The sequence below is a fragment of the Symphodus melops genome (assembly GCF_947650265.1).
Source record: "Symphodus melops genome assembly, chromosome: 5".
Lineage (NCBI taxonomy): Eukaryota > Metazoa > Chordata > Actinopteri > Labriformes > Labridae > Symphodus > Symphodus melops.
In genome coordinates, this window is record NC_136695.1 from 7,051,893 (window position 1) to 7,075,063 (window position 23,171).

The 23,171-nt window shown below is 39.7% G+C and overlaps 3 protein-coding genes across 9 annotated transcripts in view; 2 read left to right on the plus strand and 1 right to left on the minus strand.

The window, feature by feature from the left end:
* The first annotated feature begins 16 nt into the window (after positions 1-16).
* fbxo43 (F-box protein 43) lies at positions 17-4,436 on the plus strand. Of its 2 annotated transcripts, XM_079343645.1 has the most exons (7): positions 17-113; positions 751-853; positions 956-1,798; positions 1,924-2,679; positions 3,044-3,146; positions 3,473-3,667; positions 3,832-4,436. In XM_079343645.1, exons 3-7 carry the CDS (start codon positions 1,023-1,025, stop codon positions 4,078-4,080), a joined length of 2,079 nt encoding a protein of 692 aa, XP_079199771.1. In that variant the 5' UTR covers positions 17-113; positions 751-853; positions 956-1,022; the 3' UTR covers positions 4,081-4,436. The 2 variants fall into 2 exon arrangements, with proteins under 2 accessions (XP_079199771.1, XP_079199770.1); XM_079343644.1 differs by lacking the exon at positions 751-853 and having other exon boundaries at positions 24-113.
* A 355-nt stretch (positions 4,437-4,791) lies between these two features.
* rgs22 (regulator of G protein signaling 22) lies at positions 4,792-20,607 on the plus strand. 2 transcript variants are annotated; one of them, XM_079344756.1, is made up of 24 exons: positions 4,792-4,870; positions 4,952-4,980; positions 5,098-5,160; positions 5,247-5,429; positions 5,521-5,606; positions 6,385-6,569; positions 6,656-7,412; positions 7,598-7,759; positions 8,204-8,360; positions 8,714-8,836; positions 9,006-9,107; positions 10,117-10,311; positions 11,481-11,573; positions 11,668-11,852; positions 12,124-12,286; positions 14,033-14,197; positions 15,661-15,729; positions 16,385-16,543; positions 17,331-17,510; positions 17,585-17,794; positions 17,893-18,003; positions 19,473-19,572; positions 20,281-20,382; positions 20,455-20,607. In XM_079344756.1, the coding sequence occupies exons 1-24, from the start codon at positions 4,849-4,851 to the stop codon at positions 20,481-20,483; spliced, it is 3,630 nt and encodes a 1,209-aa protein (XP_079200882.1). In that variant the 5' UTR covers positions 4,792-4,848; the 3' UTR covers positions 20,484-20,607. The 2 variants fall into 2 exon arrangements, with proteins under 2 accessions (XP_079200882.1, XP_079200883.1); XM_079344757.1 differs by having other exon boundaries at positions 11,725-11,852.
* Positions 20,608-20,692: 85 nt separating this feature from the next.
* vps13b (vacuolar protein sorting 13 homolog B) overlaps positions 20,693-23,171 on the minus strand; it is a 265,939-nt gene continuing 263,460 nt past the window's right edge. For all 5 annotated transcript variants that reach the window (XM_079344752.1, XM_079344753.1, XM_079344751.1 and 2 more), the window contains 3 exons: positions 22,416-22,584; positions 22,201-22,281; positions 20,693-21,687 (listed from right to left, as the gene is read on the minus strand). In XM_079344752.1, the coding sequence (XP_079200878.1) occupies positions 21,439-21,687; positions 22,201-22,281; positions 22,416-22,584 (499 nt within the window). In that variant the 3' untranslated portion in view covers positions 20,693-21,438. The remainder of the gene's footprint in view (positions 21,688-22,200; positions 22,282-22,415; positions 22,585-23,171) is intronic.

Consider the following 23,171-nt stretch of genomic DNA (forward strand, 5'->3'; position numbering starts at 1 on the left):
TGTGACGCAGTCAACGATAGGCTCCAAATTTGAAAACGTGGCTTAGGCCTGAGTCTGCGGTATCACTGTCATTATCGCCACTTGCTTTTACGTTAGCACAGTTCAAACCAGAGGTAAGACATGTGTCTTTAAATTATCTGTTTCATTCTTCACATTACACGGAATAGCCACTTTTTCGAGTGTTTGTCGTAAGCTAATTTTACGAAGATATCACTTCTCTAAACGTACCTTATTTTATTTTTTTAGTTTAATAACACAAAAGTGCTACAAGAGTAAATTCCCTTTACTCCCACAGGTGTTTTTTCTTATCGTGCTAATTAGCCTACCGTTTTTATCACGGTTGTTGAACCCGAGGCGAGTCTTCTCTTTGTTTGTTCGGAAAAGGTTAACTCTACTTCAAAAGCATCTAAACATAGATGACAAGACAGTGAACATAATTCGTGCGATGTTTAAAAAACTTTATTACGCCTCATTACTGTCAACACTGACACAACACAACTGCCAGCCAATCAAAATGCTGCTTTATTCAGTCAACTGCAATTAAAGAAATGGGAGGACGATAGCAACGTTAATTTCTGTCTTGTGTGAATCCCTGGGGTGCTTGTTGGTGTGGTGAGCTGGCTGTGGCGGCTGTAGCTTACTTTATAGCGGGAGGGAGGACGAGGATTTAAATCCGACTACACGCGCTCTCATAGCAACACGGAGGAAACAGCTGAGAATGTTTGGTGTTGAATCAGCTTTTTTTTTTAGCGCTTTGCATCGGACACATCTCTGCCTACATTATACATCGAGCACAACTGATAGGTTTTAAATATGGTTTATTTACTTGGCTCATCCGGCAAGTGAGGTGAAGGTAAGGCTATATTCAAGCCACTTATTTGTCTGTTTTGAACCAGTCATAAGCTCGTGTTTCACCTGTACCTGGGAGTTTTACCTTCCTGCCTCTTGTTCTTAGGTCTGTCAACATCATCCTCCTTTGGTTGTTTCTGTTTGGAGCAAAAGGAGCTCGCAGCTGGAGAAAAATGGAGTGTACTCCTAAATCAAACACCTACCCTGAGAGCTGCAAAGGGCAGCACATTTATGATGACTGCTCGGACAGTGGGTACTCGGGTTTATTCCACAGCCCTCGGAACACCAGTGGTGTTGTCTCCCATTCAACTTTGTCTCCAGCTGAATTCAATGAAACGCCAAAAGAGAACCTCAGGCTTGATGTTACCCCTAATGAGAGGACGAGGGAGCCCATCAAATATGTGGGCAAAGACTTGAGGGGGACACAGCGACCATCTGTAGTAAGTTGGTGTGAAACTCCAAAAAGAGATTCCTCATTGAGACACAGACTTCTCCTGCGCAGACCCACCACAGATGTCAAAACTGACAACACAAGATCACCATGCACCAGAAGGACTGGCAGATCTGAACACTGGCTAAGTGCATCTTTTGATACATCGGACACTGTGACGGGATCCTTGGCATCAAGCACTTTGGAGCACGATTTGCCACTATCTGGTAGGAAACGCCGTCTCCTCTTCACGCAGGTGAGGACATCAACTCGAGAAGATGGAAAACCAAACTGTGGTCTCCTTCCTGGTTTTGAGAGAAGAGTTTCACTCTCAGATGCAGACTTCATTGAGAACATTTCTTCCTCTGAACAAATTAATGAGACATGCTTTAGAAAGCTTCAGTCTTCCTCATCTAAAGAGAACTTTCAATCACCAATCAGCAGGATTGCAAACAATCTTCATGAAAGCTTAAGTGTAATGTGCACACCACCTTCAGCACATGAACCTAAATACATCAGGTATGTTCTTTTTTTTTTTTGCAACGTCTGCTTTACATTTTTCCATCTAACGTTATCTGTGCTATTTAAAAAAAAAAAAAATGCTCATGTATGCATAATGCTTATGCCCTTCTCACTCTGGACAGGTCTGTGTGTGAAGACAGTGGTTTCAGTTCTTTGACTCTTGATAAATCCCAGGACTCCTTGGTGGACCATGATGGCTCTTTCCAGGAGCTGCTGCTCCCTAATTCCAGAGGGAATAGTAAAACTCCAAATCTGGCAGAGACCAAGAGACACACTCGTTTGCAGCGACAGCATAGGCTTTCTACACTTAAAGAAGGGGGCTCTCAGTCTGAGGAAGACATAAAGGAGAGAAAGTATGAACATTTTTATAAGCAACATAGCCTTTGTAAAGAAGACGAGGTTTTTGCTGGTGATGCCACACCTGTTGGAGGTGTTTCTGTTACATTTAGCAATAGCATACCCTCTGATAGTTTGGCTTCTTCAAACCATTACTATGCAACCCCATTAAGAGCATCCACAACCATGCCGGAAAACAAGACACCTTCTAACAATGTTCAGGCAAACCAAGATGTAACTCCTCGCACAACAACCCCAGTCAATCTCTCTCTGACGCCAGCGTTGCAGCTGGTTCATGCTATGTGTCAGCAGAATGCCCAGATGTTTGTTGGCCAAAGTCCAAGCCTAAAGGAGCAGCTGAAGTCCACAGCAGCACTTGCTGAGACGCTGGGGATGTTTAGGACCACCATGCCGTTGGCAGGGCTTATCGGCAGGAAGATGGGCCTCGGGAAGATCGACATACTCACAGAGCTGAAAAAGAGGAACCTCAGGCACATTCTCACTATAGTATTCAGCAATCTGTCCTCCAAGAATATCTACAGGTCAGGTTTCTGCTCTAAGCGGTCTTTACTGTTCACATAATGTAAATCCATTTTCATGTAGTGTATGAATCCTGACACCATGAGTTAAGTCATTTTATTATTTATTTTTTCCAACATCAAACCACTGAGAATTTTGGATAACATTAATTTAACATTGACACAGTGCATAACTCTAAAGTTAAACAGCTCTTATACAGCTCTTGTAATGAATACTATAATGGTTACATTTATCAATCTCTCTTGTCCGTTTAGATTATTGTGTACTTCCCTTTTATTACCCTAAATAACAGGCTTATGAACAATCAAGGCCAAAATCAGTATTAACAGCAGAAATGATAAGTCTCTATTTGCTTGTGTTTTGAAGGTGTGGTCAAGTGTGCAAGAGCTGGAATGAAATCATCCAACAAGACAAGCAAGCCAGTGTTAAGAGAAGAAACCACCTGAGTAAAGTGGAGTCTGCTTTTGAGGTAGTAGATTCACAATTTTTTATAATGGTATACGTTTAATAGGATAAGGCCTTTGCTGTTGGTCTCTAGCAGGTAGTTTTTATCTGTCAAAGAAAAACGTGTCTTGGTGTAGGTAGGTGTGGTCAGCAGTGCAAATATGTAAGTGGAGTGGAGACCAGTAAAATTGTTTTACTTAAATATAAAGCCAGAGGGCAGCTTCATTAATGGATTTGCAATAAATGTTTGCATGTGTTATTGATTGAAAAAATCCTGACATTGATGTGACATGTGAATGAGTATTTCATTGTCATCCAGCCTTTCATTGACTTTGTTTTGTTGTCTTATAGCTTGGTGGAGCTGTCCATGTCGGTGATGCAGAAACCAGACTGACTCTGATTAAGAGATCGGCTCTGAAGATGGTCCAGTCACAGTCGAGGACTTCCAGCTTCTGCACCCCACAGTCAGGAAAAAGCACTTTGACCCCATTACAGAAGAGTGCCTTAAATTCCGGCAGCAGCAGCAAGCGGGAGAAATTTCTTGAAGTGAGGTTAAAAACAGTAACAATGATGATGTATATAAGTTTATTTATAATCTCTTAATGTTTGTTTAAAATATCATAGTGATTAATTAAATGAGAACTACAAATGATATTTACAATTACAACATTTGCATTTTAAGCAATTTCCCATCATTTTCTTCCCTCCAGGTTGCCAAAACCCTTTTCAATGATGAGTGTCTCAAGCCTTGCCCTCGATGTCAGAATCCTGCCAGGTGTCACTCAGTGAAGAGGGAGGGTGTGTGCAGCAGAGCGGACTGTGGTTTCCAGTTTTGCACAGCCTGCATGTCTGCTTTCCACGGCTCTAAAGAGTGTGGAAGCAGGTCTGTAGGTCGTCACAAGAAGGACATACTACTTCCTGGAAGCGCTGAGAGCAAGCGAAACATTAGGAGACTATGAGCAGGAAGTGGACTGTGAGCATGCCAGAATCCCTCACAAATGATTTTTCCTGTCTAATGAAGACAAGCTGCGGCAACAGGGAAACGTGTTTGAATCTAGTACATGAGAGCAAGTTCTGTACTTATTAATGTCTTTATTTGTATTTATTTTGTGTATTTTCCCCATTTTTCAACACAGTTCTTACTGTTTTTAATTATGAATGTGAAGGAAATCTCTGGTAGTAAATTGAACTTTATTTGCTCATTTGTGTCCATGTTGATCAACTGTACATAAAGTGTTTTTTGAGAGTCCTCAGATTTCCCAATTTTACCAATGTTTTTTCAGAGCTATTTAGAATAAATGTATATTTCTTTTTACTTATTTGTCACTTGTCTCATTCTTAATTGTCCCTTTTCGACTGTGAGCAAATCAATGTTGAGTGTTTGGTGCCATCTAGTGGTATGTTGTCCTAACTTCATGGAATTCTTTTCATAATGTGAACTGTTTTCTTACTTCATAAGATAAATTCACTTGAATGGTCACAGTTTTGTGTCAACAGATTACAAAGAAGTAGATTTTCGTCGCAAACTACAAGACAAAACACAAACTTTTGTTTGTTCTCTGCTATGCCCTAGTTAAATTTTTACAGCCTTCTGTGTTTTGAAAATGAGTCCACTTCCATAGCAACCTGCTGTGTGTATGTAATTGCGCTGAGAGGTTTGTGGCTGGCCAATGTTCGAATGGCAGCCACTTTGAAAATAGTGTAAGGGCATTTTAATGTGAGGAACAATGTGTGGTTTAACCTTAACAGGTAAGCTCAGTACTTTTAAGACATTCCTGTTTAATGTTTTAACTCGTGAGTTTTCGGTAACTCAAGTTTCTTTGTGTTAAGAGAGTACTCATCTCACTGCTGACAACTTTGTGAGTACAAATTCTTATTTACTACTTTTCAATTTGCAATGGCAGTTTAATGTGTATGTTATACTGTTCCAGTGATGTTACTCAGAGTTATACGTAGCATTGCTTCACTCGTTGCAGGAAAACCATCTGGCCTCTGACGATGTATTGACTCACTACTTCAATGACTTCTTGAGTCTGCCGGTAAAGTTGTCCTATTGTATAGATGTAACACTCCTTTGACAAAACTCTTGCTCCCTTTGTATACCATTAAATCTTTTGTGTTTTAGTCGTTCCCAAAGGCTTTGCTGTTCAATAGGGAGACGGGGCTGTTTGAGGTGCTGAGTGGTGCTGCTGAGTTTGTGTCCGACAGTATCAGATCGGACCTACATAGTACCAAATCACAACTCCTCACTGGCGACCCATTAGCACTAGCCAGATCCCCTCCAGTAGACAACCACTATACTGTCAGTGTGAGTAAGCAGTACATTCTTTACAGGTTAAGAGGATGAGCAGAACAATATACTTTAGTTTAACAAGTATCTATCTTCCTGATCTTTGCAGTGTCTGGACAAAGAGCAAGGAATTCAGTGGATACTAACAGAAAGACTGCCCTTTTTCCTTAAAAGTGACTGCTATAGTGAATACAGGTACATCAATTGCTGAGTAATGTTTGGATCTTCTTTACATACTGAACATAAATGCCTTCTATAATCCCAAATTACTTGTATCTCCATGTTCCTCACATCAATTTATCATAATACAGTACAACTAAACCAGTTTTTAGTGTTACTCTTTACCTCCAGTTCTTTATGTTCTTTCTGCATGTTCTTTCTTCTTTTGATTACTTTCCCATCAAAACTTAAAACATGTCCTTTTCTAAACAGATTTATTTTAATGCGCTATAACAAAATCAATACAGTATGAAATCTCTTAAATATTATTTTCTCTTTTTTATCCAAACCAGCATTAAAAAAGAAAATTAAGAATTGACTAACATGATGTATCTGCTGCTACACACAGCTCCATCATTGATCTGTATCCTGTACGTGTAGATGCATATGTTGCATGCTGAATCAAGTCCTTTCAAATAAAATAAAGTAATAGAAAGACGAAAGAAAGAAAAGAATAAATGAAAGTACTACATTTAAAGAGATGAACACAAATGGGTCTGAAAATCTTCAGTCAAATTGATCCAACTCCATTACACAGATTATGAATTACACAAAATCAGCTGGTTAAATCAGCTGTGACTTTTATAAGGATTCTTGCTATTTAATGCTTGAATGCTTGTGACCCTGAATGCATCGCAATATGGTTTTGTAGCTGATTCAAATGCTTGTGATTGTGTTTCCCTACATCTGATTTTTACCGACTTTCAAACTACTCAAAGAAGCAGTGCTACAGAATTTTCAACTTTTTTCACAGACTTGCCAAGCTGTTGTTTCAGTGGGACCCAAACCTCAGTATTCAGAGGAGGAATGTAAGCTCTGATCAAACTTTGGTGTCAAAACCACAACAAGACTTTCAATCCCAACTCAACTTTGATAATAAGAAAGTGCTGAAAGCCCCAACATCCTCACATTATCGAGCGCATGTTTCAGCAGAAGAAGGTAAACACGTGTGCTTTTCATACGTTTTTGCTGAAGTCAATTTATGAAAGTCTGATACTTATGTTGTCCCTTTCTTTGTTGTTCAGCATATGTTAGCATGAACAACATTACATGTCTACCATTTGAACAAAAGGAACTTTTCAACACAAAATGCAGTCAGTCATCCAGATGTTTCTCCAGCTGCTCCAAGCCAGAAGACCATTGTGCTGTTTCTACTTTGTCCTCCTTCTTTAACCTTACATTTAATAGAAGGAAGGATCTCTGCAGCTCACAGACAGACATAAGCCAGTACATCACCGAACCATCAGCTGAAAACTTAGTGGAGCAACAAGTCAAAGAGCCTAAAAGTCATGATTCTGATTCTTTTGAACAACAAATGGAGTGTGTGGCTGCAGAAGTGATTCAACAGGTGCTAAGCAATGCTCTGAATGTGATGAGTGGTCTGAGCCACACAAATTATTTTGATCCTCTCTGCAAGGCAAACGACCATACAAATTGTACCAGCACAGACCGGTCCTGTGAAAGGTGCGTTAGCCAGTGTTTGCTTAGCAGAGGAAAAGAAAGTTTAGAAGAAAAGAAAGAGAAAGTCCAAGAGGGTAAGAGGGAGAGTGGAGAGAAAGAAAAGACAGTTTGGCCTAAGAAGAATTGTGAGGTGGGAAGTTGGGGCACCTACCAGGAAAATGTTCGTGATATTTGTTGCCATGGTGCCTGTTGCCATAGCACTAGACCAGGCTTTGATGAGTTCAGAGAGTTTTTGCAAGGAACGCCTGGAGAGAAGCTGCTTAATCTCTGGATGGATATAGAAAGATTGAAAGCAACACAGAACACAGAGCGAAAGAAAAGGTACACATTACTCATCATCGGATGAGAACTCATATTTTTCTTTGATCAAATTTTTGTTTGTCATTTTAGTATTAAACACTAAAGACTGACATGTTCTGTTATAAAAGTAATGGTGACATATTGAACTTGAAACAATTCCAAAAATTCCTGACAGATTATCAAGCATAATGTGGTATTTTGACAAGGTATGTGGTTTTGATGAGGAGCTGCTACCTGCTGAGCAGCAGTCAGAGCTGTCTAAATGTGGAGCTGCTTTCCAGACTGGGGCTGTCTACCTCCCCCTGCTGGACAGAGGACAAACTGTGCTTGATCCAGCCTTCCCTTACAGAATCCCTGCTCTCCTACTGGTAAGATTCACTGTTCGTAGTGTTCAAGTTATTTTAAATCAATAGTACTATGTTTTTGTGTGTCAATTTAGATGCATGTTTATTTATTTATGATAATTTTGATATTGCACCTTTCATTCATACATGGATGTCAGATGTGCCATGCAAGCTCACAAACTACCTAACAGCTTACAGTGTTTTTTACCCACTCACATTCAAACAGTTATTTATCGTTCAATCCTAAACATGTAGATTGGGGAAGTAGGTGATTGGACCACCAATCATCAGCTCTTAACGCCGAACCTGCAGCCTCTCTAATTTATGAACAGTCACAGTAACCCTTGCAATAGAACACATATCCTTAAAGTCACAAGCTGGAGCACAAGCTGTTCATCTACTTTGTGTATAAAAAAAATAAGCTAAGTACAAACACCCCTGTTTATCCTCTCTCCCCTTCATCCACAGGGTTCCTAGGTTTTGGACTTCCCGGGGTGTCCACAAACATAATAATGACTTCCCTCCTCTAGGGCAGTGGACAGACTTGTGTAGAAATACTACGCCGGGCATGCAGCCTTTCCTCTGCTCTGACTCCCCCCAGTTCCCACTTGCTGTCCACACACAGGTAAGACCACTAAGATATGACACAACTTGGTGTATAAAAGACATTCCTCATAGCAACAACACAGAGGCCAGCAGCTCTAACTGTGTCGGTTGCACTCATTTGACTGTCAAACGTGGAAGCTAAGATCAACACCTGGCAGTTTAGTTAAAAAAGAATTGAAACATTAGTTTAGGTGAGGATGTTTAATTTATTGTTAAAGTTGAGTATATTTAAACGTTATTGTTCCTTTGGGTCAAAGCTAAACAGCAAATATACTATTTAAAGAGCATACCTTCATGAAATCATTATGAAAATAATCATTAGCCCCCTTTGTAGGGTATTTTTTTGTTCACTTGTTCTCTCCTATGTTTAAGTTGTATTCCAGCAGAAGTCAGTTACAGAGCAACAGAAGAATCGAAGAGATGTTAAAGGCGCTTTATGTTGAATCCTGGGCTGGTTTATACTTCACTAACTTCTGTGAACAGTCTGGAAACCAGGTACACCAGCAGCTGCTGGAATAATAACACCTTAAATTTATAGTGAATCACATTTAATCATGATTGCGCATTTGAATGTTCTGATGCAATAACATGTTAACTGCACACTTTTTCGACATTTCATATGACATCTGCTCATTTTAAACCTTTTGTCGTTTTTTTGTTTAAGTTGTGGGAGAATGCCGTTAACTTTTGGACTGACCTGCAACACTACCGTGAGCTTTTCTGTCAAAATGGACTCGATCCCTACAGAGTACAGAGAGAGGCGCAGGTAACTACACAGAACAAAAAACAGTATAGGTTTATTGCTATGTGCACATTTCTCAGTACACTTGTTAGACAAATGTGTTTGATGGAGACCAGAGGTTATATAAACTAATGTCAGTTCTTTGACAGTCACCAAACCTGCATTTAGAAGCATTAGCAATTTCATAACATCAGAAAACATCAGAAAAGTCTTTCATTTTAAGTGTCCAGGCATAGTGTATCTGATTTTGTTGTTATTTGCTTCCACAGAATACTAATCCACTCTTTTATCAAAAAAAAACCTTTTGCCACAGAAACACACTGGTCTAAACATTCAATTGTTTAACTCTTTCTTTCTCAGGCGCCTGAACACAAGTTATATTTCAAACTAAACTTGCTGTGAGGGATAAAAGAAATATCTGTGGAAAAAAAAGCTAATACAGCTAAATGTATGTTAAAATAATAATAAAAAAACCCATTGCAATTTAATTACAACATTCCAGAAAGATATGATGGCTGGATTATATTATGATACAAAAAAATTAGAAAAAAAATGGGGGAAAAAAACAAATGACCAAAATAGGTGTGTTAAGTAACCAGTTACTTATCTAATTTGACTTGCTGCTCCTGGTCTTTTTTTCTGCCTTCCGACCCTTCACTAAATGGAGAGGTTAAAACACCTAATCGAACATCTGTCTACAGCTGGACCAGGGTGCAAAGCGGAATGATCTGGCCCAGAAAACCTCAGAGTAAAATCTCTTTAGTTAACCTTTAGTTCACTAAAGGAATGTCTAGATGATGTTTCCATTGTGCCGTTGCCAAGAGGGTTAAATAAATTGCATTAATGTGGTGTGATGGCAGCAGCGATGAGAGATAGAGAATATTTTGTATGAGAATATTGAACAATAGTGATGATGGAAGTGATGGTGGTTTTGAGAAAAAAAAGTTTCTCGAGTGATGACATTTTTATGACCTCTCCTCTCCTTTCCTTTCCTCTCATCTCCTTTTTCTCCTTTCCTCTCCTCTCCTTTCAGCTGCTTTACTCCACCTATCTGTTTAGCTCTTCCAGGAGGAACATTGGTGTCAATGAGGAGATCAGAAGGGAGGTGTACAATCATATGAGCCCTGCTTATGAGGAGCTTTTTGACAGGGTTGAGGAACACGCTCTGAACATCCTGCTTGAGCCATGGACACTGTTGGTCCACAGAGATACAGAGTCCTTCCAAAAGGTAAATACAGTACACAAACATTATCTACATTATATTTCATGAATCAAATAATTTGTATAACATGGCTTTTCCTTTGAGCAGACAGTGTTTGTTCCAATGCTCAAATTGCTTGGCTCGTGACAGTCCAGCTTGCAGTGGTTTCAAGAAATCTTTTCTAGTCAACTTCTTGGCGTTTCTGAGCCAATTGCCTTGGCTCAGAAACACCCTTGAGATGAAAAGATGATCAGATGAACGGCTCTTTCACACAGACTGAGAGACCAGCAGAAAAGAATCTTTCCTTTTTAGGTAGAGGAAACAGCTCTTCTAATCTTATGACTACTCAAAGCTCAGTTACACTCCAGGTCTCACCGACCCATTCACAGCCTTTCACGCGTTGATGGCAGAGGCTGTTGAGTAAAGGGTCTGTTAGCATTAACTTATCCCATTCATCAACATTCACACACCACAGACAAAGCTACAGGAGCGACATGGAGGATGTAGGGTGAGGTGTAGCAATCGATTTAGACAAATTAAATTTTTTAAGTCAACTTATTGTAACCACAAAAGAGTGTGGCTTTAATAGATAAACTCATCTAGCCATGAGTCTGGGTCTGCTAAAGGTCTCTGCCTGTTAAAAGGAGGTTTTACCTTGCTTTTGTTGCTTGCTAGGGCTTTGTTCCTGGTGGATTATTGTTAAATAATATAACAAAGAGAATGGTCTACCTACTCTTTTTGTAAAGTGTCTTGAGATATGATTTAGTTTTGATTTGGTCATATTTAAATACAAATTAAGACTGATTGAAACACAGTCCTCATTTGGGTCCTGAACAATGAACCACCATGTGAATCAAATGAGCTGTTCTTGAGATAAGAGAAAGCACTTACCTACGAAGTCTTTCCGCTATAGTTGGATTTATATTCTTATTTTAAAAAAAAATGCCTTGTTGAAGTGATGTGCAACAGAAAAGCAAAAAACAACCAACTATTATTTATGTAGGTGCATAACATCATACCACAAAGAGCTCAACAGTCCAAATCACAAAATAATACATTTTATTTAGATCAAGACCAAGAAAAAGCAGAGAACATATGACCATAATGCTCTAGGTTTTCTGCTTTAAAACAGGGTTTATATATTAGTTGAAGATTGATAAAACAATATTTGTTTTACATATGCGCTGTGTTTTCAGGTCTGTTTACAGGAGGAGGTGCGCTATGTTGACAGTCAGGAGTACAGGGAACTCCAGAGTCTTTACAAGGAATCAAAGTGTCGATTAAATCAAGTATTCCAGCATCCTTTCATCCATGCATTAAAAAAAATATCTCCCTTATAATCATTAAAATCATTCATGTGCTGTGGCATCTCTGCATCTCCAGGTGGAGCAGTCCACACTATCTGCCTCTCCTATTACTCCCTCTACTTCCCTCTCAAAGGGCTCCTGGGCAACCGAGTCCTGGTCAAGAGTGTCTCAGAGTTACCAAGGTTACCGTCTTGGTTCCTTACTTCGTCACCCCCATGAGATTGGGCACTTCATGTCCTTCCTACAGAATCAAAATGCCAGGTAAACTTAAACCAGTTTCCATAACAGCCTTATGTCCTTTGTTAGGACTTATTTCCCCCACATTAAACAACTGTGGTTCACTAAGTTACCCATACACAGATGTTGTACAACGTTTTGTTTTCCTTGCTGCAAATTTGCATCATATTCTTATGAGACTAAAACGTAGCCAGCATGGGAATGCATATAAATCACAGTTTGCCGCATATAAACAGTGCAATAAAGTCAGTTCCAAAATAACATGCTTGTTTTAAACGAATGTGTTTCTGAACAGCATACATCTGACATGCTGGCTGGATCTGGAGCAGTACAAGAGGACTCCTCAGAAGGACACAGCTGTCAGACAGGAGAGGTCCTTCCACATTGCAACCAAATACCTCAACGGGAAGTACTTCTTTGGCCCTGACAGCCCTGCCACAACAGAACAACAGAATGATGTACGTCAGTCAATCCCACTATTCCAAAAACAATATGTCCACTCTTATTGGCAAATATATCCTTTTTGCCATCATCAAAACCCCATTGAAATTGAATTATTAACTTCCCGAGGGAGCTGTGGAGAAGTGGGGGCAGAAACATGGTCTCCATGACATCAAAGCCCAAGAGTGGAGCTCAAACTGAAGCTTGACATCCAGATTTAATAAACAGAGGCTGCTGTGCTCTCACACAATTTCCAATCCCCCTTCTTTGGCGTTCTGGAGACTTCATGCTGACAGCCCTGACAGCAAGATGTCAGAGGGAAACAGAGGATAAGAGGACATGGTTAGAATTAAAACAAGAAGAAGAGAAGAGTGTGGTTTGAATTCAGAAAGACAAGAAAGATCAGCTCCAGTAACAATGGCAGTAGGATGAAGTCTCTCCTGACATTTACTGTCTGAGATAAGGTTTCTGGATTCTAGGATTACTGCAGGGTGCAGGGAGTTAGAATGCCTAGATGGGGCACAGAGCAGTAAGCGTGATTCTCCTTGAAACCTGTGATGGTTAGTAACTGTCAGAGAAAAGAGTGGTATATGTTGTAAACCTGTAACAATACAGCAGCGTCCAGCCCTTTTTGTGTGGATTCCTGTCAGATAAACAAAAAACACCTCCACTGAAATGTAACCAACAGGTCAATTTGGAAGTCATGTTTTTGCTATCACAACTAAAACTTTACTTTCAGGTTTTCCATACAGGAATCTGATACAGTCAATACAAGCCGTTTCAAAATTGACTGAACTACTTTAAGCTAGCACCAACTGTGAACTGTTTCCTTTGTTCCAAAATGGCATCAATCATTTCATCTTTTCATATTAACTTTGACTATAATTTAACCATTTAGTCATTACTTTATTGTGTATTGCTTCAAGTCATCTTTAATCATTCAGCTCGGTCTCTATTCAAGTCATGAAATCTATGCCAATTTTTAGCTCACTACTGAGCAAACCTGGTAGCTAGTTTTTCACTCTCCCAGGAAATGTAATTGTGTCTTTCTTTCAACAAAATAACAACTCTTCAATCTTTAGACATAGTGTACTTGTTGACATGACTTCAACTCCTATGTATAACTTTTTTCATGAGTCAACCTCATCGCGTTACTATCATCAGAAACATAATTAATACTTTGCATTTGAAGTAAGCTGCGTGTTCTAGTGCCTCTTACTCTATGGAGTTGTGTCTGGCTGCTGCTCCTGCCTCTTTGCCTTGGTTCTTGTCTGCGTGAGCAACTTAGAGAGACTGACAGCTTTACTGTTTTGGCCCTTCACTCTTTCAATCACTCAGTCATCCAGTCCACAGATTGGCCTCCTTTCATCTACTGACTCCAAATCCAGTGTCACAACTGGTTCTCATTTCTGAAGCTTGTGTGTAAGTGTGTATGTGAATGCATGACTTTGAGCGTGCAAAATGAGATGAGAGAAAATATAAAAGAGATATAAATATTAGAGACATGGCCAGATCGATGTATGAAGACAGAAAGCAGACAGAGAAGTGAGGAGAACAGAGGGTTTCTGGGAATGATGAAGAGCATTGCAGGAGTCAGGAAGGAGAGGAGTATTCAAGCTGGGTTTTTTTTACTCATATGTTCCTCATTTTATAGAAATCTACTGTGCAGGAATACTCTTTAGCATAAATATCAAACTAATGAACACACATGCAATCATCTTCCTCTGCTGTGTCTTTGTCTTTGTCTTTCTCTGTGTGTGTAGATATTGTGTTTGGCAGGTGGACTGGAGCGTCTGAAGCTAGAATGTCTTTCAAAGCCAGATGTTGTGGATATTCAAGACATCGTCAGGAGTCACATTGAGAAAAAATGGCTGCCTCTGTTTTTGTCCACAGCCGAGTTTACAGAGCGACAGAAAAAACAGCCAGAGGTAGAAGTCTTAATTCGTATTACTATACTGTCATGATTTTAAAAAATCTCAACAGAAATTGAATGAAAAACATGAAAAAATTGACATTTGAGAATATGCTTTTTTGCCGATAGAGAGAAGACAAGTCCTACAGACACAACTAATGGTTCAATTTAAAGCCACAGCCAGCAGCTTAGCTCTATAGCATAAAGAGTGGAAACATGAACACAGCTTGCCCTGCTTCCTCAGAACATCATCAACTCTGTCTACCAGATTTTGTAAAGCTTTAAGTAACATGATATATTTAGTTCTTGGAAAAAACAGTTTAAAGATTTATTTTTTAGGCTTTTTGTGCCTTTATTGGAGAGACAGGATAATGGATAGAGTTGGAAATCAGGGAGAGAGACAGAGAGAGAGGGGGGGGGGGGGGGGGGATTGTAATGCTGGACAGGTTGGACTCAAACCTGGGCGTTGAAGACTAAGGCCTCCATATATGGAGCACTCTAACCACTGCGACACCAGCCCCCCGAAACCTATATTTAAAAATGACAAGTTTTACACAAATACTTTTGTGAAAAAATATAGCTTTCATTTCTACACAACCAAAAATGTAAGAATGATCTGGTCCACTAAAGGTTAAATATTTTCTTTAAACTAATTCTGAGAAGCATTAACATTTTTGCTTAAAACAATAAACAGCAGTTTGGATTTATTAGCAAGTACAAATCCATATATAATTGCATTTGCTTCTAATTAAAATCTGACTGATATACACTGTCCCAATTTGGGGCTGATCCCATTTCTGGGTAACTGGATACATCTTCTGATATAGGCTTTGTCACCTTTGTTTTACAAAGCTACGATTAAAAACACCCAGACTTGTCTACAATACATGAATGGTACTTGACATACTGTAGCATTTCATCTTTGAGCTATAAAATGCTCTGAGAGTTGACAAGTCAGAGACACATTAGTAGCTGTGCGAGGTGAGAAACCACTAAACGTCGTCTCTGTCTGCTGCTCTCTCAGGTTGCCTCATCAGGTAAAACCCAAACCTCATATTCTGCTGTTCTGCCTCATTATGGGATCATGTTTACCATGTTTAGTCACATGGATCCTCTCATTACCTAATGGGAGGTAGACGAAGTTAAGCTCTACACACTGCAGGAGGAGATCATGCAGCGTCTTGGAAAAGACAATTAGTGGAGGATTGAAGAAAGAGATTCCATTTTATTGCCTAAGTTCTCTCTAAGAGGAGATTGTAGAAAGAGGAACAGAGGAAATTAAGACGGAGGGAAGGTGAAAGGTAAGCGAGCTGAGGGAGCTTCAGTTACAGCCAGTGACAGAGAGCAGCAGAGTGCAGAGCAGGGAGGTTTTAGAGGTGCTCAGTTTCTCTGTTACTCCTAATTTACTCAGTGTCTGACTTTTGACCTCTATGTGTGTGTGTGTGTGTGTGTGTGTGTGTGTGTGTGTGTGTGTTGTAGCCCCAAGCAGCAGAAAAGCTTTCTCTAAAACCCTACCGAAGGCGCAGAACCAGGAGAGAAGTCTGGAAGGTAAGGGGAAATCCTCTGGGGAAGCTGGATATTTGGATATTTTAAATGGAGAGAAATAAGGCATTTCCTGGCCTGAAAGCATGTGTGATTTAGTTCATGACTTGGCTCAAAGCACTGGCTTTGTCAAACACCATTTTGGCCATGTCGATAGTTTTCCCAAATTGGATCCAGGATAAATAAGATTAAAGCATCAGCATTACTAACCTTCCTTTAATAATGTTGGGAGTCTTTTCCATGCAGCTCTGTTCTCTCCTTCCTCTCAGCTCAGCTCACAGCTGAACTCGGATAGAAAACATGAACATTTTAAGCAGAATGATTACTGGAAGGAGTTTTCATGTCTGTGATTATCATCTTTGTGATCATGACCTCATCCTTGGCAAAGAGCAGGTTTTCAGTTGGGTTTTTTTTGTTGTTTTTTTTTAGTTTTCAGTGAGCCAAGACTGTGGCTCTTAAAACAACGATCATCTTTACATGTGCTGTTCATGCAGGAACACACTGTACTGTACAGTATCTTCTACTGCTTTATAAATTAGTGATGTTAGGTCTTGCAAGAGTAAGTGATTATATGTATATTTAATATCCACTAAGGAATAAACTATAAATGGCTAAAAGTCATCTTAAAAACCTGTCAGTCCTCCACCTTGTGTCCCTGCAGGCTGAGGGCTGGTGGATGAGTTCCTCGAAAGAGATTCTGCTGTTTCGACGGATCCTACTCAACCCTGTCACTTGTTTGCAGTTTCAGCACTTTATCTTCCTCAAGGGAGACTTCCTAGAAAATGACTTGCTTTTCTGGCTGGAGGTGCAGAGGTACAAGGTAAAAGAAATAAAAATATCTAGATCACGATGTGGGTGGGATCTCAAATGACATACCTGCAACACTATCTGGTTTGAAACCCTTGTTGATTTCCAACCCAGTTTTCTATAGTATTTACTATAAGATGACAATCTAAGATAGTTTGTCATTAAAAGATATAGATGTTTTTGTTTCCAGAGAGAATGCTTCAGTTAGAAAAAAAAGGATGTACAGTATGTGCACTGTTTGTGTTTACGTGTATCTGTAGTATAGTAAAGTAAATTAAGAATATTTTTTACATCAAGACAATTGGTGCCAGTACGTTGCAATTTTATAGTAGTGTGATGTTGAAACTAAAAAAACCTCCAGATCACACACACCCCTTTACCACCAAAGTAAACCAGAGCTAGAGAGTGGGTCAATCAATCAATCAAACTTTTGATTACAGTGAAGTGCTTTACATAAAAAGAAAACACAACATCAACACATCAACAACATGACCCCACTGAGTCCGTACCTGTTTTGGGATAGGGGAACTCAACATACATTTTTGTTTGATCACACAGAGGGATTCCAGGGGCGTCTTAAATGGTAGAAGTTGCATTATTGTTTCCTTTAGGTTTCTTTCCTTTTTTCCAATATAATTGGTCTTAGCTTCTGTTATTCATCAAACTGCAGGGAAGGAGAAGTGGGAAGAGGAGTGGTTTCAGATGATAAAGAATGTTTTGTCCACACATTCATGGAGCAGTATTACATCAGTCCAACTGTACTTATCACTTTCCCTGTGTCTTGTCTCTTCTTCATCCAGGACCTCTGTCATTCCCACAGTGACGAGGCCACCATCCAGCAGAAGATCTCCACCATAATCAGCTGTTTTATTAACTCCTCCATGCCCCCTGCCCTGCAGATAGACATCCCTCCTGAACAGGCCCAACTCATTCTGGAGAAACGCCACGAGTTAGGCCCTTATATCTTCAGAGAGGCACAGGTAGTTATGTGTATTTGTCAAAGGGTATAGATGGTGTTGTATTTTTTTGTACTCCTTGTGCTTTTTCGTTGCAGACGTCAGTGTTTAGTGAATTGTTGAAGTATTGGCCTGAGTTTAAAGAGCTGAGCAGCACCGTCCGAGAGGAGCAACTCCTTCCACTCCTGCAGGAGAAACGAGTCACACACAGAGCCAGAGTGCGGAGACTGAGGAGAAAGGAGGAGGAGGAGGAGGAGGAGGAGGAGGAGGAGGAGGAAGAAGAAGAGGCAGAGAGGAGGAAAACTCAGGTATAGGATGATGAGGCAGTGATGACAGTGTTTTCATACAAATGACACCGCTAATTCACAGTGTTGGGAACATGTTTGGAAAATCAAATTTTCATTAGGAAAAGCTGGAGAGGCCAGAGTCCAGTTTTCAGGAGGAGAATGAAACAGATGATGAAGATGAAGTAACTGCAGAACAGAAGCAACGTAGTGGAAACCCTCCCACGCAGTGGGTAAGGAACAGTTTGATGTTTCTAATGAGTAAACGTTGGGCTTATGTTTTGTGTACGTGGATAACATGAAGAGAACCAAAGAGCTGCTGTTGCATTTAGAGCGAGAGAACTATTGGAAACAAATTGTCCTGATCAAATGTATCAACCTCCTTTAGTCATATGACTCTTATTTAAAGGGATACTTCACCCATTTACATGAAGCTTTGTATCATTAGAAACATGGTAGTAGTGTTGAATGGCCGTGTATCCAGCCCTCATTTTGCCCTGAGACAAGAAAAATGTGTTTTTCTTTGCCTGGAAGTTTTCTTCATGTGATGAAATATGACGCTTTTTGCATCACATGAAGAAAACTTTCAAGCAAAGAAAAACAAAATTTTCTCGTCTCAGGGCAAAATGAGGGCTGGATTCACGACCATTCAACACTGCGACCATGTTTCTAATGATACACAGCTTCATGTAAATGGGTGAAGTATCCCTTTAAAGAGCACAATGCTCAAGTAGACACAAGACATTCAACATGCACCTGGCAGCGTTGATCTTCACAGAGCAATGAAAGACACAGAAGAGGTTTCACACAAAGATTTGAACAATTAACAGAGCTGTGTCTCAATCAGTAGAGTCGGTTGTCTGTTAACGTACAGGTTGGGGGTTCGATTCCCTGGCGTTATTATACATTCTTACTCTTAAAAACTATTTATCCATCTTTATTTGTTAAGCAACAATTCATTACAAATGTTAACTCCAGACTGTTATATTATATTTATTATATGAATGATCTCATTTTACCTATACGACAGGACTTAGTTTAAACAAAATGTGTTTTTAATGGTAGAATAACACAATAACTTTACTATTTTACAGTATTGTATCTAAAAACTCACTTCAGACATGAGTGCATTGTGTAGTGTCACCGACATGACGTTACAGATCTCCTGTTGGTTAACTGCAGCACTTAATTAAAATGTGCTTCAAATATTTGAACTGTAAAAATATATATTACTCTTAAATAGTGTTGCAAAAATGAGTTTAACCACCAGGAGTCTTATGGTGCTAAGTTCACAGCTCTCAGTCTGGCTAAATGTTTTTAAGAATGGAGATTTATTTAAAGTCTGAAGATATCCTGTACAGAGTCAACTGAGAAAAATGTGAGGGTAATGAGTCAAATTACTGTAACTTTTGTTCAATGTTTCATCTTTACATTGTTGCTATAGCACCAACACCATGACTACTGTTCACAAAGACTGTTTGGCACAGGACTGAACTATGAGCAAAGTAAAGTTTATTGTCATTCATGGAAAGATGAAGAAAAAAAAAACTGCAGTGATGAAACTTAATCAGAGCAAGTAGTCCAAACAGAGCCTCAGCAGTTCTAACCACAGCATATAAAGAAAGGAGATACTCAATCCTCTAATTTAACCGTTTTTGTAGTTACATTAGAATTCTCTACATTTCTGGAAATTTTCATCTAGTTGTCGTGGTCCTACTCCAAGTACATGGCAGCTTTACATCGAGAGGAGGTCTTGCTGAGGAGACAGCGTGAGCTGGAAGCCTCGTTCTCCACAGTCTCAGGTACAATCAATCATAACAAATGTTACCTCAAGACGCTTTACAGAGAGAAGGTTTGGACCTCTTTGTTACATTAATACAGAGACCCCGAATGAATCCACCATGAGCTAGCACTTACACACCTCCCTTTGTGTCCCAGGGCTCAGTAAAACTATCCAGCAATGACCGCTCTCTGCTACTAGACAGATTAAATGCAGGAAACCATAACAGTGAAATGACATTTAGCCGTTCCCACGGTAAAATCCAAACCACATTTCCAAGGCTCTGATAGTACCTGGCAGTTAAAGGCAAAGTTAGTCCCACCCCCACATCTCCACATGTCAGAACTGTCTCATTATGTGGAAGTCCAGCCAAAATAGCCACTTCAGCCTGTCCATTAGGTGTCAATGATCTGTGCATGAGCTATTGCGAGCCCATACTGCACGGACATGTAAACGAGGCGTGATGCTAACGCAGGAGTTACTTTAAGCCCCGAGTGATTGAGGATTAACAGATTTTAAGCATAGTGCAAACTTGATTTTAAGTTATAGTTATTTGCAGCCTGAAGGATGATGTAGGACAGATATAGTTTTCATAGTTGATTAACGTTTTCTAAAAATCATTACATTATAAGGAATAAATAACCTTTGTTTTGTTTGTTAAAAACAGTCATCATTGTTTTAAGACTTTATAAGCAGGTGCTTAAATATTTTTTCTCGGGTATCTCTCCAGACTCCTCGTCTCACTGCAGCATCAGGTCAGCAGGCAGGAAACACAGCCGCAAGCAGCCCTCAAGCCGCTCCAGTGGAACGGAGAGTAAGCAGCAGTGTAACAGTGAGTAAATATTACGGAAAATTCAAGTTCCTTTACCACTCACACATGACTGACTCTTATATGTTACCACAGAGAGTGTCAGCACCTGCACCATGAAGTGAAACCAAGGAGTTTAATGAATGAACTGAGAAAGGAGCTTCCTCTGTCACTGGACCACAATATCGAAGTCTAAGACATTATTTGAAACCCCATGACAAACATCCGCCTGTGTGAATCTCATTAGACTTCACTTGTTCCTTTTATAGTATTTAATCATTTTAAACTTGCTTTTTTTCTTACTCATTCCACCTTGATGAAATAATGCTGCATAGTTTTAAAATGTTTTTATTAAAATGTTTCTTCATTGATATATTATCCATTAACATACATTCAATTGATTAGACTGAAATCTTACACAGAGCTCAACACTACAACAATATTAAAGGCAAACAACATGGTGTCATCATCAGAAGGGGTTGGCTTACAAAGCACAGTGTGATTGATAAACAAGTATGTTACATCATCTGTAAAAACATTTTGGTTGACAGCTCGTATCACTGGTGTCCATCAACTTGTATATAATATTGCACTTAACATTGGCACAAGACACAGTCACTAAAAGGAGAATGTAAACACTAAGAGCTTATCCTGCAGATTGAAATATATCAGGCTAAAATCGCTTGAAATGTAACAGATCTTAGAGACCCTTCAGCTAAGCACTGTGTTTTTCTGTATTCAACACTGAAGAGGTTTCATATTGACTGAACTTTGATTTAAAGCTACACTTTAGTGTTTACTACAATCCCTGAACTAAATGTGTGTCTGTCATTAAAACAGATAATAATCCCACTGACATTTTGTCATTATGACTTTGTTGTAACCTTAAAAAAATATACATTTCGTAAACAATTTCTCTAAGATTTCTCTACATGGACTTATTTTCATAATATAAATCTTATTTTCTTGAACAGATATTTTGCATAAGTAGGCGTTCTTCTTTCAGAGCAACAATAAGGTACAGTATATCTGAAGACTTTTTTTAAGGCTTTTTGTTAAATAGAACAAAGTGTTTTTGTGTTAGTGGAATCCCATACGTAAGGCTTTATTCTTAACCATGGTGAATTTGCTGACAAACACCTTGGAGAAGGCAGGATCCACCAGGTAGTGGTAAGACTTGGTGACCGAAGGCGGGGGATTGGCGAGGGTCACCGGGGGCTGAAGCTGGAGAGAGGACGTAGAGGGGGAAAGAAACTGAGAGGCCCGCATCACGTAATCCACCAGCCGCTGATACTGCTGCTCTGACAGACGTTCACGAGCAGCATCACCCTGAGGGAGGAGAGGCAGACAGTTCTTTACAAAAAAGCTGGTCAAGCTCATCCTGAGAAAAGGAAAGAAATCAAAACCACTAAACTGTCTGTTTTAATGCACTTAGAGTGCACATTTTAAAGGTTTTTTTTTTTTTAAAGTATATGCTATATTTACCCTTTTAAACCCACATTAACACACGCGTGGAGCTGCACAAATTGCCAATTTCCCCTTCAGGATTTAACTCATTACCTTTAGACATATTCACACCTCAGGAGCCACAGTATTTTGGGTTCAGTGTCTTGCACATGGAAACTTCCACAGAAGGTAGGCAGAAACAGACCTTCTAATAAGAAGACAATACCCTTTTCCACTGAATCGCAGCCTCCTTGTTTTACATCTTTATATTCTAAAACAAAACCACTGGTGCAAAATATACAGAGACAGCCACAGTAATAAGTCTAGATATTCCCCACTGTCTAATTCAACTTTGATGACCTTTAGCAACAATTGTAATGATTTGTACCAGTGTACCTCTGTATCGCTGACCACTGTCTGCTGCTGTAAGGTCAGGGTGAGCTGATCCTGCTGTCCTGGGTCCTGCTGACACTCCACCTGCAGAGGAATCAAGGTTTTTTTTTTTTCTTCACATTTTTCTCTATTGTCTGCACGGCCACAGAAAGCCGTTCACTATAGTGATTTTGGTGATATAGAGCAGTGTTTCTGTTACGCTAAGTCCTGACAGTCACCTCTGTGATGGGGAAGGCCTGCTGCTGCGTATCCTCACTGAGGCTGACCACAAACAGCACTTCAGAGGTTAGGAGTAGGCAGCCTCCATGTTGCTGACCTGACCCACTTACAATTGTCACCTCCAAGGCCATGTGGAGCTCTGGGCGTCCAAGAGACTGAAGCATCTTCCTGCAGTTAAAAAGTAGAGCCAACAGGGACAGTTATCCTTTATAATTGAGGAGGACAAACATGCTACATTGGTAATACTGCAGGATAGTTATGAAACATTCATACAAATGAATCTACAAAATAAGGGCTTTTTTATGTTCAATCATCACATGTACTCAAGGCAGCAATCAAAGTACAATCCTTCTGTGCATGAAAGGATCATGTGTTAATGTTGACACGCATTACGACAGGCCCTTCTACCTTCTGATATACACGTTCTTATAAACACTAGACCACACAGAGCGCACTTCTAACCTCAATACACACAAATAAGCGACTATACGTATCTATATGCATTCTCTTTTTCACATTCCCTGGTTGGTTCCTATTACACACATGTTCAGTAAATGAATGCGTGTGCAGGGACTAAGGTCTACATTCATGTTTCTCTGACAGTGTGTTTACTTTGGAAGGCAGGTGTTCAAATTGCAGAGCAGATGTTGAAACAGCCTAAGCAGGGACTAATTGGTTCTGTTCAGTGTTACTCTGCTCACTCAGTCTGACCCCTCAAGCTACCTGCAGTAGTAAAAATAATTGATGGATGCCTG